This window comes from Heterodontus francisci, chromosome 2, assembly GCF_036365525.1.
Source record: "Heterodontus francisci isolate sHetFra1 chromosome 2, sHetFra1.hap1, whole genome shotgun sequence".
NCBI classification, from domain to species: Eukaryota; Metazoa; Chordata; class Chondrichthyes; order Heterodontiformes; family Heterodontidae; genus Heterodontus; species Heterodontus francisci.
This window is the reverse complement of record NC_090372.1, coordinates 175727889-175746235: the sequence shown is the minus strand read 5'-3', so window position 1 is coordinate 175746235 and position 18347 is coordinate 175727889. Positions and strand designations below refer to the sequence as shown.

The 18347-nt window shown below is 43.3% G+C and overlaps 1 protein-coding gene across 4 annotated transcripts in view; it reads right to left on the bottom strand.

The window, feature by feature from the left end:
* The window catches only part of acbd5a (acyl-CoA binding domain containing 5a), a 123299-nt gene that overhangs the window by 3877 nt on the left and 101075 nt on the right, over window positions 1-18347 (bottom strand). For 2 of the 4 annotated variants that reach the window (XM_068014042.1, XM_068014055.1), the window contains 3 exons: window positions 15796-15846; window positions 14606-14715; window positions 13063-14517 (listed from right to left, as the gene is read on the bottom strand). In XM_068014042.1, coding sequence (XP_067870143.1) covers window positions 14505-14517; window positions 14606-14715; window positions 15796-15846 — 174 coding nt within the window. In that variant the 3' untranslated portion in view covers window positions 13063-14504. Of the gene's footprint in view, window positions 1-13062; window positions 14518-14605; window positions 14716-15795; window positions 15847-18347 lie in introns of those variants that run through there. The other 2 variants (XR_010969134.1, XR_010969135.1) reach the window with 2 other exon arrangements.

Sequence of the window (18347 nt, the reverse complement as noted above, 5' to 3'; positions counted from 1 at the left end):
GATGTGGGCGTTACTGGCCAGGCCAGCATTTATTGCCCATCCCTAATTGCCCTTGAGAAGGTGGTGGTGAGCTGCTAGGGAGGATTTTAGAATAAAGCAAAAGAGGATGAAGAAACTGAAAGAGAGAATAGAATTTGAATGTAAGCTAACAAAAAAAATATAAAAACTGACTGTAAAAGCTTCTATAGGTACGTAAAAAGGAAACGTTTGGTTAAGACAAATGTGGGTCCATTACAGGCAGAGTCAGGAATATTTATAATGTGGAATAGAGAAATGGCAGAGAAACAAAATTATTACTTTGTGTTTGTCTTCACTGAGGAAGATACAAGAAATCTCCCAGAGTTAGAGATCCAAGGGATTAGGGAGAATGAGGAATTGAAGGAAATTAGTATTAGTAAGAAGGATGTATTGGAGAAATTAGTAGGGCTGAAGGTTGATAAGCCCCTGGGACCTGATATTCTACATCTGAGTGTTGAAAGAAGTAGCTATGGAGATAATGGATGAATTGGTGATCATCTTCCAAAATTCTACAGATTCTGGAATGGTTCCTGCAGATTGGAAGGTAGCAAATGTCACCTCACTATTTAAGCAGGGTGGGAGAGAGAAAACAGGGAACTACAGACCTGTTAGCCTTACATCAGTCATTGGGGAAATGCTAGAATCTATTCTAAAGGATGCGATAAATGGACACTTGGATAATAATCTGATTGGGCATAGTCAACATGGATTTATGAATAGGAAATCATGTTTGATGAAGCTGTTGGAGTTTTTTGAGGATGTTACTAACAGAATTAATAAAGGAGAGTCAGTGGACATAGTATACTTGGATTTTCAGAAGGCATTTGATAAAATCCCCCCAAGGAGGTTGGTTAGCAAAATTAAAGCACATGGGATAGGAGGTAATATACTAGCATGGATTAAGGATTGGTTAACAGGCAGAAGACAAAGAGTAATAAAAAACGGGGCATTCTCACGTTGGCAGGCTGAGACTAGTGGAGTAGCACAAGGATTAGTACTTGGGTCTGAGCTGTTCACAATATATATCAAAGATTTCAAAGTGGGGACCAAATGTAATATTTCCAAGTTCGTGGATGACAGAAAATTAATCAGGAATGTGTGTTGTGAGGAAGATGCAAAGTGGCTTCAAGGGGATTTGGACAGGCTAAGTGAATAGGCAAGAACATGGCAGATGGAATATAATGTGAAAAAATGTGAGGTTATCCACTTTGGTTGGAGGAACAGATGTGCAGACTATTTGTTAAATGGTGAGAGATTAGAAAGTGTAGATGTACAAAGGGACCTGGGTATCCTCGTCAATATGTCACTGAAAGCTAACATGCAAGTACAGCAAGCAATTAGGACGGCTAATGGTATGTTAGCCTTTATTGCAAGAGGGTTTGAGTACAGGAGTCGCAAAGGCTTGCTTCAATTGTATGGAACCTTGGTTAGACTGCAGCTGGAGTAGTGTGTGCAGTTTTGGTCCCCTGACCTTAGGAAGGATATTATTGCCATAGAGGGAATGCAACAAAGGTTCACCAGACTTGTTCCCGGGATGGCGGGACTGTCCTATGAAGAGAGATTAGGGAAACTGGGCCTGTATTCTCTAGAGTTTTGAAGAATGAAAGATGATCTCATTGAAACCTACAAAATACTTAAAGGGATAGACAGGGTAGATGCAGGTAAGGTGTATCCCCTGGTTAGGGAGTCTAGAACCAAGGGACACAATTTCAAAATAAAGGGGGAAGCCACTTAGGACAGGGATGAGGAGAAATTTCTTTACTCCGAGGTTTGTGAATCTTTGGAATTCTCTTCGCCAGAGGGCTGTGGTCATTGAGTAGGTTTAAAGCAGAGATTGACAGATTTCTAATTACCAATGACATAAAGAGATATGGGGATAATGTGGGAAAAAGGCATTGAAGTGGATGATCAGCCATTATCGTATTGAATGGCGGAGCAGGCTCGAAGGGCTGAATGACCTATTCCTGCTCCTATGTTCCTATCTTGGGTTTCATTAATAGAGGCATTCAGTACAAAAACAAGGAAGCTATGTTGAACCTTTATAAAGCTCTGGTTAGGCCCTAACTGGAGTACTTTAGGAAGGATGTGAGGGTCTTTGAGAAGGTGCAGAAGAGATTTACCAGAATGCTACCAGGGATGGGGGATTTTAGTTACAACATTAGGTTGGAAAAGCTCCTTCGAACCAAAGAGATTGAGTGGAGATTTAATAGAAATGTACAAGATTGACAGGCTTACAGACGTTAAACAAGGAAAAACTGTTCCCATTAACTAATGGCACAAGGGCTAGGGTACAAAGATTGAAGGTTTTGGGTAAGAGATGCAGGGACAATAGGAGGAAGAACTTTTTTACACAGCAAATGGTAATGACCTGGAACTCGCTGCCCACAAGGGTGGTGGAAGCAGAGCCAAGCAATGACTTCAAAAGGAAATTGATGGCCACTTGAAAGAAATAAACTTGCAGGGCTATGGGGATCGAGCAGAGGAGTGGGGTGGACTGGAGTGCTCCATGGAGAGCTGGCATAGACTCGATGGACTGAATAGCTTCCTTCTGTGCCATACATAGGAACTAGGAGCAGGAGTAGGCCATTTGGCCCCTCAAGCCTGCTCTGCCATTCAACTAGATCATGGCTGATGATCTACATCAATGCCATTTTCCTGCACTATCCCATATCCCTTGATATCTTTAATAACTAGAAATCTATCAATCTCTGTCTTAAATATACTCATTGACTGACCTCTGGGTTGAGAATTCCAAAGATTCACCAACATCTGAGTGAAGAAATTCCTCCTTATCGCAGTCCAAAATGGCCTACCTCTTATTCTGAGATTCTGTCCCCTGGTTCTGGACAACCCTCAGGAGAAATCTCTTTCCTGCACCTACCCTGGCGACCCCTTTAAGAATTTTGTATGCCTCAATGAGATCACCTCTCATTCTTCTAAACTCTAGAGAATATAGGTTCAGTCTCTTCAATCCCTCTTCGTAAGACTATCATGCTATCTCAGGGATCAACCTGGTAAACCTTTGTAGCACTCCCTCAATGGCAAGTATATGCTTCCTTAGGTAAGACCAAAATTGTTGACAATAATGACTCTATGACCTCCTCCCTGTTCTTTCTGACCGTGACCATGATAAACTATCCCTCTTCAACCTATCTGCAGCCTTCAACACAGTTGACTACACCATTTTTGTCAAAAGCTTCTCTGTCATCTAGTGGGTGGAACAGCCTTAGCTTGGTTTCTTTTGTATCCATCTAAATCGGAGCCAGAGAATCACCTACAATGGCTTCCCTCCCCATTTCTGCACTGTTAGCTCAAGACCCCAAGGATCTATCCTTGCCCCCCCCCCCCCTCTAGTTCATATCTACATGCTGCCCCTCAGCAATATTATCCAAAAACACATCAGGTTCCACATGTACGGTGACAACATTCAGCTCTATCTCACCACCACCTCTTTGAACCACCCCACTGTCTGATTTGTCACGCTGCTTGTCCAACATCCAATATTGGATTAGCAGAATTCCCTCCACCTAAATATTGGGAAGGCTGAAACCATTGTTTTTGGTCTTAAGCTAAGCAAGGTTGTTTTCAACCTTGGTTATGTTTGACCCCAAGGTGAGTTTCTGACCACATATCTGCACCATCAGCAAAACTGCCTACCTTCACCTCTAACATGTCTGGACTCTGATCCTTCCTCAGCTCATCTGCTGCTGAAACCCTTAACCATGCCTTTGTTACGTCTAGATTTGACTATTCCAATGCTTTCCTGGACGGCTTCCCATCCTGCAACCGACATGAACTTGTGATCATCCAAAACTCAACTGCCCATAATTTTAACTTGCTCCCAATCTTATTCACCCATCACTCATGTGCTGGTTGACCTCACAGGCTCCCACTCTGACAAGACCTCAATTTTAAACTTCTCATCCTTGTTTTCAAACTCCACCATGGCCTCGCCCCTCCTTATCTCTGTAGACTGTTAGCCCGACAAACCTCTGAAATCTCTGCGTTTTTTCAATTCTGGACTCTTCTACATCTCTGATTTTAATTGTTCCACCAATAGCAGCCATACCTTCAGCTACCTTGGCCCTATGCACCCTAAACCTCTGTGCCTCTCTACCTTTCCTCTTTTAAGATACTCCTTAAACCCACCTCTTTGATCAAGCTTTTTGGTCATCAGTCCTGACATCTTCTGCAGCACAGTCAAAAATGTTTTTATTGATATCACTCTTGTAAGCACTTTGGGACATTTTACTATGTTAAATGCACCATATACATGTAAGTTGTTAAGGTGGTTAAGTGACAGTCCCACTCAGTTATACAACAGAGGAGAGGTGTTGGAAAGGATGAAGTAACAAACTATTGCAAAAGCTGCAGCCAAGCAGAGAACAGTGCACCACCATTACAAAGAACGTAATTTGTGATTTTGATATGGGCCATTTCACTAGTGTGGCACTGGTGGAAACCTAAGAAAAGGGAGGTTAAAGATGGGTGGTAATTTGCAAGGACAGAGGGGTTAAGGGTGTGTGTTTAGAGGGTTGATAGATTTGAAAGGGAGGGGTACAGATCCAGAGGAAAAGGAACCGTTAACACTCTCAGCTAGTATGGAACCAGGAAGGGAAGTTAGGTGGTCAGTAATTTAGTGGAAATAGGATTAAGAGCAGAAGGTGAGTCTCATGGACAAGATATGCTCAGAGCAGGCATGATGGGGGTAGAAGAAAGTTCAGGACTCGGGAAAGGGTTGCATTGGCTTAGTGGTTAAGGACAAGGGAGGGATGCACATGGTCTCAATCTCATAGACAAAGAAGTAATTAACTCTTTGCATTTGTTGGAGGTGAATAACTATCTTATGTCTCTAACAACAACTTGCATTATATAGCGTCTTTAATGTAGTGAAATGTTCTCCGATGCACCTTTGTGGATGAAAAGCATTAGCTCATGAAGTTGTTTTGTCCATTTTTATGGCCACTCCTTTAGCCTTTGCATCTTGCATAGCCTCTCTACTCCCATCACTGACCACTTCCTCATATCCCTCAAAATCCACATAACTCTCTCACCATCCAAACCCACTTCCTTTTCCATCTGCGCTGGAAAAATAAACCCAAATTACATACTCCAAGTCTGTCTAGTCTTTGGTCCTCCATGGATTTGTTTGTGAGCAAGATTGAAACCATTCAATTCGGCTGCCTCTGCTACATTCCCCTTCCAGGAAATGTGAAACCAATTGGTGCTGGTCGAACTCAAACAGAAAATCGGTGTGCAAGTTATTGGTGAATAAGTGCCACTTCACAGCACTGTTTACTATTTCCATCATTTTGATGATGATTGGGAGTAGGTTGATGGGGTAATTGGATGGGTTGGATTTGTCCTGCTTTTTTGGCAGGACATATCTGAGCAATTTTAAACAGCCAGATACTTACCTGGAGGGAGTCGGGAGCAGCAGCGGCAGCAGCAAACCTGCAAGGAACCTACCGGGGAGACAATAAATCCAGACCCAGGCTCGGAGTTTTCCACTTACTTGAAGGGAGTTGGGAGCAGTGGCGGACCTGCGAGGAACAAACCACCTCTACGCAGTGGAAAAAAAAGCCATGACATCACAGGAAAGTTACTTAGGGACTGAATCTAAACTGGGAGTTTAAAAACGTTATTAATACTTAATATTTTTAACAAGTAACAAGTCTTTTTTATTTTTAAATAGGGTTTTTTTACTATTAGTAAGGTTTATTACTATTGGTAAGGTTTATTAGTATTAGCAGGACTTATTAGTAACAGGGTTTAATTGTAGTATCAAGGTTTATTATCTAATAGATAGGGGATTGGCAGGGCTGCTCCAACCTCGAGTGCATATGCTGTGCTATATGGGAACTCCAGAACACTTCTCGTGTCCTGGATAACCACATGTGCAGGAAGTGTCGTCAGTTGCAGCAGCTTGAGCTCCGGGTTTCGGAACTTGAGCAGCAGCTGCTGTCACCATGGAGCATCCGTGAGGTTGAGTGCTTCGTGTATCGCATGTTTATAGATGTGGTCACCCTGCAGCTTAACAGTATGCAGGCAGAGGGAGAATGGGTGACCACCAGACAGTCAAAAAGAAACAGGCAGGTAGTGCAGGAGTCCCCTGAGTGCATCTCATTCTCCAACTGGTATTCAGTTCTGAATACTGAGAAAAATTATGGTTCATCTGGTGAGTGCATCCAGAGCCAAGGCCATGACACCACAGGTTGCTCAACCGTACAGGGGGTACAAGGAAGACTAAAAGAGCGATAGTAATAGGAGATTCAATAGTCGGGGGAACAGACAGGTATTTCTGTGGCCACAAACATGAATCGGAATGGTGTGTTGCCTTGGTGCCAGGGTCAAGGATGTTACTGAATGGCTGCAGAGCATCCTGAGAAGTCGTGGTCCACTTTGGTACCAACGACATAGGTAGGAAGAGGGATGTGGCCCTGCAGGCAGAGTTTAGGGAGCTAGGTAGGAAATTAACAAGCAGGACCTCAAAAGTAGTAATCTCCGATTATTCCCAGTACCATGCACAAGTGAGTATCAAAATAAGAACAAAGAACAGGCCATTCAGCCCTCCAAGCCTGTGCCGATCTTGATGCCTGTCTAAACTAAAACCTTCTGCACTTCCGGGGCCCGCATCCCTCTATTCCCATCCTATTCGTGTATTTGTCAAGATGCCTCTTAAACGTCGCTATCGTATCTGCTTCCACCACCTCCCCTAGCAGCAAGTTCCAGGCACTCACCACCCTCTGTGTAAAGAACTTGCCTCGCACATCCCCTCTAAACTTTGCCCCTCACACCTTAAACCTATGTCCCCTAGTAACTGACTCTTCCACCCTGGGAAAAAGCTTCTGACTATCCACTCTGTCCATGCCGCTCATAACTTTGTAAACCTCTATCATGTTGCCCCTCCACCTCCGTCGTTCCAGTGAAAACAATCCGAGTTTTTCCAACCTCTCCTCATAGCTAATGCCCTCCGGACCAGGCAACATCCTGGTAAACCTCTTCTGTACCCTCTCAAGCCTCCACGTCCTTCTGGTAGTGTGGCGACCAGAATTGCACACAATATTCTAAGTGTGGCCTAACTAAGGTTCTGTACAGCTGCAACATGACTTGCCAATTTTTATACTCTATGCCCTGACCAATGAAGGCAAGCATGCCGTATGCCTTTTTGACTATCTTATCCACCTGTGTTGCCATTTTCAGTGACCTATGGACCTGTACGCCCAGATCTCTCTGCCTGTCAATACTCAAGGGAATAGGAGGATAGTGCAGAATGCATGGTTGAAAAGATGGTGCAGGAGGAAGGACTTTCGATTCCTGGGACGCTGGGACCAGTTCTGGAGAAGGTGGGACCTGTACAGGCCGGACAGGTTGCAGCTGAACAGAGCTGGGGCAAATTTTCTTACTGGGTGATTCGCTAGTTCTATTGGGGAGGGTTTAAACTAATTTGGGGTATGGGAACCGGATGAACTATCAGAGGGGAATACCAAGGTGCACAATACTGGGAGAGATGGATAGCACTAGAGTAGGGAATAGTAAGTTATTAGGTGGGGTCAGAGTAAGGGAGAAAGTAATCAAGTCTAAATCAGGGTTAATGTGCATATATGTGAATGCACAGAGTGTGGTTAATAAGATTAGTGAGTTACAGGTGCAGATTGACGTGAAAATATGATGTTGCGGCTATAACAGAGACCTAGCTCAAAGAAGGGCAGGAATGGGTGTTACCTATTCCTGGATACAAGTGTTTAGGAAAGATAGAAAAGGAAGAGGAGTGGTGGTATTGATTTTTTTTATTGATTCATGGGATTTGGGTGTCTCTGGCCAGGCCAGTATTTATTGCCCATCCCTAATTGCCCTGGAGAAGGTGGTGGTGAGCTGCCTTCTTGAACCACTGCAGTCCAGTTGGGGTAGGTACACCCACAGTGCTGTTAGGAAGGGAGTTCCATGATTTTGACCCAGCAACAGTGAAGGAACGGTGATATAGTCCCATGTCAGGATGGTGTATGACTTGGAGGGGAATTTTCAGCTAGTGTTGTTCCCATGCATTAGCTGCCCTTGTCCTTCTAGTTGGTAGAGGTCGCGGGTTTGGACGGTGCTGTCTAAGGAGCCTTGGTGCATTGCTGCAGTGCATCTTGTGGATGGTACACATTGCTGCCACTGTGCATCGGTGGTGGAGGGAGTGAATGTTTGTAAATGGGGTGCCAATGAAGCAGGTTGCTTTGTCCTGATGGTGTCGAGCTTCTTGAGTGTTGGAGCTGCACCCATCCAGGCAAGTGGAGAGCATTCCATCACACTCCTGATTTGTGCCTTGTAGATGGTGGACAGGTTTGGGGACTCTGGAGGTGAGTTACTCACCTCAGGATTCCTAGCCTCTGACCTGCTCTTGTAGCCATGGTATTTATATGGCTACTCCGGTTCAGTTTCTGGTCAATGGTAGCCCCTAGGATGTTGATAGTGGGGGATTCAGCGATGGTAATGCCATTGAATGTCAAGGGGAGATGGTTAGATTCTCTCTTGTTGAGGATGGTCTTTGCCTGGCGCAAATGTTACTTGCCACTTATCAGCCCAAGCCTGGATATTGTCCAGGTCTTGCTGCATTTCTACACAGACAGCTTCAGTATCTGAGGAGGCACGAATGGTGCTGAACATTGTGCAATCATCAGCGAACATCCCCACTTCTGACCTTATGATTGAAGGAAGGTCATTGATGAAGCAGTTGAAGATGGTTGTGCCTAGGACACTGCCCTGAGGAACTCTTGCAGTGATGTTTTCGAGCTCAGATGATTGACCTCCAACAACCACAACCATCTTACTTTGCGCTAGGTATGACTCCAGCCAGCGGAGTGTTATCCCCCTGATTCCCATTGATCTCAATTTTGCTCGGGCTCCTTGATGCCATACTCGGTCAAATGCTGCCTTGCTGTCAAGGGCACTCACTCTCACCTCACCTCTGGAGTTCAGCTCTTTAGTACATGTTTGAACCAAGACTGTAATGAGGTCAGGAGCTGAGTGGCCCTGGTGAAACCCAAGGTGAGCGTCACTGAGCAGGTTATTGCTAAGCAAGTGCTGCTTGATGGCACTGTTGATGACACCTTCCATCACTTTACTGATGATTGAGAGTAGGCTAATGAAGTGGTAATTGGCCGGGTTAGACTTGTCCTGCTTTTTGTGTACAGGACATACCTGGGCAATGTTCCACATTGCAGGGTAGATGATAGTGTTGTAGCTGTACTGGAACAGCTTGGCTCGGGGCACAGCAAGTTCTGGAGCACAGGTCTTCAGTACTATTGCCGGAATATTGGCAGGGCCCATAGCCTTTGCAGTATCCAGTGCCTTCAGTCGTTTCTTGATATCATGCGGAGTGAATCGAATTGGCTGAGGTCTGGTATCTGTGATGCTGGGAACTTCAGGAGGAGGTCTAGATGGATCATCAACTCGACACTTCTGGCTGAAGATTGTTGCAAATGCTTCAGCCTTATCTTTCGCACTGATGTGCTGGGTTCCCCCATCATTGAGGATGGGGATATTTATGGAGCCACCTCCTCCAGTTAGTTGTTTAATTGTCCACCACCATTCACTGCTGGATGTGGCAGAACTGCAGAGCTTAGATCTGATCTGTTGGTTAAGTAGAGCATTGCAGTGCTGGAAAGAGAATATCTCAGAGGGGTCAAACATGGAATCTATTTGGTTAGAGCTAAAGAACAGAAAAGCTGCAATTACATTGCTTGGTGTTGGCTATAGGCCACCAGCTAGTGGAAAGGCTGAAGAGGAACAAGTTTACAAGGAAATTACAGAGAGATGCAAGAATTATAGAGTAGATTTAATGGAGGACTTTAATTATTCAAATATAGACTGGTTTAGTAGTAGTGTAAAGGACAGAGCAAGAGTTCCTAGCGTGTGTTCAGGAAAATTTTCTAGAGCAGTGTGTCTCCAATCGAGTGAGAAAGGAGGCACTGGGAATGAAGTAGGCCAAGTGGATCAAATATAAGTAGGAGAACCTTTAAGGGACAGTGACCATGTTATCATAAGGTTTAGGCTGGTTATGGAAAAGGACAAAGAACAATCTAGAGTAAGAATAATTAATTGGGGGAAAGCCAACTTCAATGGAGTAAGAATGGATCTGGGCCAAATAAATTGGAATCAAAGGTTGGCAGGAGAAACAGCTGAACAATAGATTACCTTCAAAGAAGAGATAGTTTGGGCACAGTCAAGGTATATTCCCTCTAAGGGGAAAGGTAGAGCAAACAAATCCAGAGCTTCCTAGATGACAAAAGAGATAAAGATGAAGAAGATAAAGTGTGCTTATAGAGTCAGAGTTATAAAGCACAGAAACAGGTCCTTCGGCCCATTGTGTCTGTGCCGGCCATCAAGCACCCAACTATTCTAATTCCATTTTCCAGCACTTGGCCCCTAGCCTTGTATGCTATGGCGTTTCAAATGCTCATCTAAATACTTCTTAAATGTTGTAAGGGTTCCTGCCTCTACCACCTCTTCAGGTAGTGTATTCCAGATTCCAACCACCCTCTGGGTGAAAAAAGTTTTCCTCAAATCCCCTCTAAACCTCCTGCCCCTTACCTTAAATCTATGCCCCCTGGTTATTGACCCCTCCAATAAGGGAAAAAGTCTCTTCCTATCTAACCAATCAATGCCCCTCATAATTTTGTATACCTCAATCATGTCCCCCCCTCATCCTTCTCTGTTCTAAAGAAAACAACCCTAGCCTTTTCAGTCTCTCTTCATAGCTGAAATGCACCAGCCCAGGCAACATCCTGGTGAATCTCCTCTGCACCCTCTGCAGTGCAATCACATCCTTCCGATACTGTGGTGACCAGAACTGTACACAGTTCTCCAGCTGCGGCCTAACTAGCGTTTTATACAGCTCCATCATAACCTCCCTGCTCTTATATTCTATGCCTCGGCTAATAAAGGCAAGTATCCTATATGCCTTCCTAACCACCTTATCTACCTGTGCTACTGCCTTCAGTGATCTATGGACACGTACACCAAGGTCCCTCTGACCTTCTGTACTTCCTAGGGTCTTATCATCCATTGTATACTCCCTTGCCGTGTTAGTCCTCCCAAAATGCATCACCTCACACATCTCAGGATTAAATTCCATTTGCCACAGCTCTACCCATCTTACCAGCACGTCTATATCATCCTGCAGTCTAAGGCTTTCCTCCTCAATATTTACAACACCACCAATTTTCGTGTCATCTGTGAACTTACTTATCATACCTCCTATATTCACATCTAAATCATTAATGTACACTACAAACAGCAAGGGTCCCAGCACCAATCCCTGTGGTACACCACTGGTCACAGGCTTCCAATTGCAAAAACAACCCTCGACCATTATCCTGTTTCCTGCCACTAAGCCAATTTTGGATCCAAATTGCCCTGGATCCCATGGGCTCTTATCATCTTAACCAATCTCCCATGCGGAACCTTATCAAAAGCCTTACTGAAGTCCATGTAGACTGAATGGAACAGTGGTTAGCACCGCAGCCTCACAACTCCAGTGACCTGGGTTCAGTTCTGGGTACTGCCTGTGTGGAGTTTGCAAGTTCTCCCTGTGGGTTTCCACCAGGTGCTCCGGTTTCCTCCCAAAGCCAAAAACTTGCAGGTTAGTAGGTAAATTGGCCATTGTAAATTGCCCCTAGTGTAGGTAGGTGGTAGGGAATATGGGATTAATGTAGGATTAGTATAAATGGGTGGTTGTTGGTTGGCACAGACTCGGTGGGCCGAAGGGCCTGTTTCAGTGCTGTATCTCTCTATGACTCTAAATATACTGCTTTACCCTCATCTACACATTTCATCACCTCCTCAACAGGTAGATATTACAATGGAGAACCAGGCTGAACAAAGAAGGTTCAGAGGGAAAGTGGAGAAGCAAAGCGTATGAAAAGAGAGCGGCAGCTAACATAAAACATGACATAGGGTGGCGCAGTGGTTAGCACCGCAGCCTCACAGCTCCAGCGACCCGGGTTCAATTCTGGGTACTGCCTGTGTGGAGTTTGCAAGTTCTCCCTGTGTCTGCGTGGGTTTCCTCGGGGTGCTCCGGTTTCCGCCCACATGCCAAAGACTTGCAGGTTGCTAGGTTAATTGGCCATTATAAATTGTCCCTAGTATAGGTAGGTGGTAGGGAAATATAGGGACAGGTGGGGATATGGGATTAGTGTAGGATTAGTATAAATGGGTGGTTGATGGTCGGCGCAGACTCGGTGGGCCGAAGGGCCTGTTTCAGTGCTGTATCTCTAAACTAAACTAAAAACGCTTTAAAACTCACCTCTTTAACCAAGCTTTTAGCCACTTCTCTAAATATCAGTCTTCAGCTGTGTCAAACTTTGTGGATTTGAACTTTTTCAATGTTAAAGACACTATCTAAATGCGGGTCAAAACAGAAAATGTGGGAAATACTCAGGTCGGGCAGCACCTGTGGATAGAAGAGTTAATGCTTCAGGTTGATGATTATAACTATGTTTCTTTCACTACAGATGTTGCCTGCTGAGTATTTCCACCATTTTCTGTTATCTCATTTCCAGCATCGTTTTTGATCTACATGCAAGTTGTTATTTTCCCTGCTAATGATGGTTATTATATCCTTGCTACCCTTCTCTGCACCGCATTCAAGGCCTGGATGACTTTTTATGCCACTACAACTAGAACTGTTAAAAGTGCTCTTGCTATGACCTGATCCGAGCAAAGTACAGCTTCAAAACGGCCTTGAGGGATGCAAACTATTTCAGCCAAAGCACAATAGCCTATTTACTTTGTATACTGTGTTATGCTTTTTTCATATGATCAAGAAATCAAATAACATTCATCTCACTGAATATTCAGATTAGCTACATATGTTAGAAAGCATAAGTATTTCTATAACTGGAACAACAGGCCTAGAAATTCTCAATGCACTGTAGACAGAAGTTTTCGGTAGAACAAGTATCTGAGATCAACGTTGTTTGACTACATACAGAAACTCACAAACACCAGTTATAGTAGTCTCCTAACCTCATTTTCAAAAAAATACAAAAAACACAGCACTTCCAGCAAAAAAGATTTATTGATGGCTCATATGATAAAAAATATATTAGTCTATCATGCTTAGTCATAATCTGTGAATTTGTTTCATGCTTACAGCTGTTTTCTTGAACAGCAGCCTGAGGTTTTAGCAGAACTCTAAATATTCATAAAAATGGTTAGAATAATTGTGCTTTAATAAACTGGCTCTTGTAACTCACTTTAATTTAAAATTTATATTAAATTGCTATTAGATAACCTTGCATGAGACTTATTTCCCTCAATTTACAATTTTATGACAATGCAATTGAAAAATATTGCACTTGCTTTCATATAGTCTAATTTGTACAACTATTAACAGCATTGATATGAGTAGACTTCGCAGTTGACAATTATAGATAAATAAAGTTACATGCATTAGAAAGAACATGTAAACACTATCTAATGGATGAGTTTCAGTATAATAGTGTCTGGTTACATAATCTCAATTTTACCAAATATTTCAGCAAAAATGCTGGAGATAAAGCAAGTTCTATGACCACTATATATGGCTTGTCGCTAAACAATAAACTACATAAAACAAAGACCAAAGTATCCATCCAACAGGTCATCCAAAGGAACTGATTCATGGGTCAAAGCACTCCATTCAATTACAACAATCAGGAGGGATATTATTGTTTGGCAGCTATTTGTTTGTATGTGCATAAACTCCATTTTGAATACTTTGAGTTACTAACCATATAGAGAAAAAAAAGGATGTGCCAAATGGCTTTACAAGCAATGACTATAGCACAGTCACTATTTTGCTGACAAAAACAGCAGCCCATGTGTACACAGCAAGATCCCACAAACACCAATTGAATAAATGAACAGATAATCTGTTTTTGGTAGCGTTGGTCAAGTGGGAATGATGGCCAGAACACCAGGAGAACTAATTGTTCTTCGAAAGGTCTTGAAATAAAGATTTGAAATCCTAGGCTCACTGATGCCCTGCTGGCCAGGAATTTGGTCAAAGTACTGTAAGGTGCAACATTTTTATTGACTGATTTCTAGCTAAAAACACTAGAAAATAGAAAAAAATATATAAAACGTAATTGATAATGTTTAGAATTTCCCACTTTCCATCCAAAATCAATTTTTGCTATACCTCAAGCAGCTAAAGTGACCTTACATTTAGTCAGTGTTTTGTTACACAAGTTAAAATAAATCAGGACAATATAACTTAAAGGTAATTAAATTCATCCAGACTTAATGAAATTGTTTGGTTCAAGTATCAGTAATGTCATAGTATTTAGTTATGTACGGTGTGCATTCATGGTAGCATTAAAGCAAAATGCACATAATTGGACTAGATTAAGGTAAGATAGCACTGAATGAAGAAATGCAAACCATCACATCAGACCATCTATGCTCTCCAATTTTGAGTCTGCAGTCTTTAGAGTGCCTTTGCAATCCCAGGTGGTTGCCTAATTCGGTTTTCTGGAATTTGAGACAAACATGAAAAAAAAATCATTCCACTTGAATCATTTCTAGTGAGTAGAGATCAAAAGAACTCATTTAAAATTACCTCTTCCTCCTTTGAAAATACAAATGCACCAATAACTGGATGATGACAGGCCAAAGAATTGCGAATGCTATAGTACGTCCAGACACATCAAAAGGCCACCAGGATGGTCTCTGGATGGGGAAAAAATAAAACACAGACCAAATGGTATCTTTCAGCACTAAAAACATGACATATTTCTCAAAACATAAAAATTTTATCGGTGCTGTATAACTAAACTAAACTAAACCCAGGCTTTGAAAAACCAATATGACAAAGTGTAGTACAAAAGCAAAATACTAGATGCTGGAAATCTGAAATAAACAACAGGAAATGCTGGAAATACTCAACAGGTCTGGCAGCACACCTGTGAAGAGAGAAGCAGAGCTAACGTTTCAGGTCGATGACCCTTCATCAGAACTGGGAAAAGTTAGAAATGTAATAGGTTTCAAGTAGGTCAAATGGGGGAGGGTGGAAAAAGAACAAAAGGGAAGGTCTGTGATCGGGCAGAAGACAGAAGAGATGGAACAACAAAAGTTTTGGTGCAGCAGAGCCAAAGGGAGTAATCATGGGACAAGTAAAGAGACAAAAGGGGTGTCCAGAGGAGATGTGAATGGCACAATAATGAACAGCTTCTGTTCGAAAACAAAACAAGAGAAAACGGGATTAGGCACTTTACAGCCTCTGAACTCAACATCGAGTTCAACAATTTCAGACTGTAATCTCTGCTTCCCATTTGGCTTCCTTTTCTTTGCATTTTTCAGTCTTAATCTTGTTTTCTTGTTTTGATTTCTTCTTCATTTTGGCAGAGGCAGGAAGGTGGCAGACTCTTCCCCCACCCGCCACCATCCCACCCGATTTTATGCTTTGCCCACCTCCAAACCTGCCGCGGGGTAAAAGATAAAATTCCCCCCATTAACTCTGTTCTCTCCGCAGATGCTGCCAGACCTGCTGAGTATTTCTCGCATTTTCTGTTTTTTATGACAAAGTGTAGTGTCGCATTACATAAATTACAGCAAGTATAACATTACTAAATGAAAATATCACCATAAAGAATCATTAATGTTATTATTTATAAAAACACTTGTGTTGGGAAAATGGAACACTGCAGACCAAAGTTTACAATCTTAACACTGCTTCCTCAAATTCCTCAATGATTTACAGTTGATTTTATTATATTAAAATAATGATTTGAACACAGCTGCAACAATTACCTTTACACCTGCACCACGTGCAAACTTTGATTGGGCATTTTCGGACTTGGCCTGTAATACGAAGGAAAGAAATCAAATTTCATAACTTTTCTGTAAAGTGCAAGCCAGGATTGAGAGGATAATCAGATTAAGTCTTGAAAATGCTACCTTTTAGGGAAATTCCAATTATTGATGCAGCACCATGTCAAGCTAAGCCCAAATTAGTATTAATGTTCATTATAAGACTCTCCTGCAATTTTCCTTCATCTTTTATGTATTTTGTTTGCTTTTTTTTTAAAAAAAAGCAATCACTGTGCCATATCTCCTTCCTTCCTATGGCTTCTGCCATTACTGATCGGTCAGTTGCAAGTTGCCTCTTTTCTCTCTCCATGTAGTTTTTCTTGGTTTCATGGGGATGTGAAAATCACTGGTAAGGCCCGCATTTGTTGCTCATCCCTAACAGCCCTCGAGAAAGTTGTGGTGAGCTGCCTTCTTGAACCACTGCAGTCCATCTGGTGCGGATACAAACACAGTGCTGTTTGGGAGGGAGTTCCAGGATTTTGATCCAGCGACAGTGAAGAAATGGCAATACATTTCCAAGTCAGGATGATATGTGGCTTGGAGGGGAACTTGCAGATGGTGGTGTTCCCACAAGTCTGCTGCCTTTATCCTTGTAGGTGCAAGAGGTTGGGGGCTTGGAAAGTGCTGTCGAAGGAGGCGTGATGAGTTGCTGAAGTGCATATTGTATACGGTACACACTGCTGCCACTGTGCGTTGGTGGTGGAAGGAGTGGATGTTTAAGGTGGTGAATGGGTGTCGATCAAGTGGGCTGCTTTGTTTTGGTGTCAAGCTGAAGCTGCACTCATCCAGGCAAGTGAAGAGTATTACACCACATTCCATACTTGAGCCTTGTAGATGTTGGACAGGCTTTCGGTGGGTTACTCACTATAGATTTCCCAGCCTCTGACCTGCTCTTGCAGCCAGAGTATTTATGTGACAGCTCCAGTTTAGTTTCTGGTCAACAGTAACCCCCAGGATGCTGATTGTGGGGGATTCAGTGATGGTAATGCCATTGAATGTCAAGGGGAGATGGATAGATTCTTTCTTGGTGGAACTAGTCATTGCCTGGCACTTGTGTGGTACAAATGTTGCTTGCCACTTATCAGCCCAAGCCTGAATGTGGTCCAGGTCTTGCTGCATCTGGACACAGACTGCTTCAGTGTCTGAGGAGTTGTGAATGGTACTGAACATCGTACAATTATCAGCGAACATCCCCCTTTCTGACCTTATGATGGAGGGAAGGTCTTTGATGAAGCAGCTAAAGATGGTTAGGTCTAGGATACTACACTGAGGAACTCCTACAGCAATGTCTTGGGGCTTAGATGGTTGGCCTTGAACAACCACAACCATCTTTCTTTGTGCTAGGTATGACTCCAACCAGTGTAGAATTCTCCCACTGATTTCAATTTAGCTAGGGCTCCTTGATGCTACACTCGGTCAAGTGCTGCCTTGACATCAAGGGCAATCAATCTCACCTCACCTCGAGTTCAGTTCTTTTGTCCATGTTTGAATGAAGTTAGGAGTTGTGGCCCTGGCAGAACCCAAACTGAACATCGATGGGCAGGTTATTGCTGTATAAGTGGCGCTTGATAGCACTGTCAATGACAACTTCCATCACTTTGCTGATGATTAAGAATAGACTGATGGGGCTGCAATTGGCCGGATTGGAGTGGTCCTACTTTTAGTGGTCAGGACATACCTCGGCAATTTTCTGCATTGTCGGGCGGATGCCAGTGTTGTAGTTGTACCGGAACAGCTTGGTTAGGGGCACGGCTAGTTCTGCAGCACAAGTCTTCAGTACTACAGCCAGGATGTTGTTAAGATACATAACCTTTGCAGTATCCAGTGTCTTCAGCTGTTTCATGATATCGAATTGGCTGAAGACTTGCATCTGTGATGCTGGTGACCTCAGAAGGAGGCCGAGATGGATCATCCACTCATTACTTTTGGCTGATGGTCACAAGTGCTTCAGCCTTTTCTTTTGCAATAATATGCTGGGCTCCTCCATCATTGAGGATGGAGATATTTGTGGTGCCTCCTCCTCTGGTTAGTTGTTTAATTGTCAACCACCTTTCATGACTGCATGTGACAGGGCTGCAGAACTGAGATCTGATCCATTGGTTGTGGGATTGCTTAGCTGCTTAGCATGCAAGTAGTCCTGTGTTGTCACTCATTTTTAGATATGCTTGCTGCTGCTCCTGCATGCTCTCCAGCACTCTTTACTGAACCAGAGTTGATCCCTAGGGCTGAAATTTATACTCCCGCTGCCGAAATCAGTGGCGGGTGAAAACAATGGTGGCCAACCCATGCGGGCCAGACGTTGTGGAACTACCGCGATATTAAGCGTGACGGCTCATTTAAATATCCGGGGTGGGCCGACCCCCTCTCCCCACCCCCCCCCCCCGCCGGATGAAGTGGAGGGGGCAGGCTGTCTGTCCCCGGCATTGGCATCAGCTGCCTGTGCGCTGGCGCTGATGCCATTTCTCAAGGGCTTTGAGCCCTCCTGTTGAATT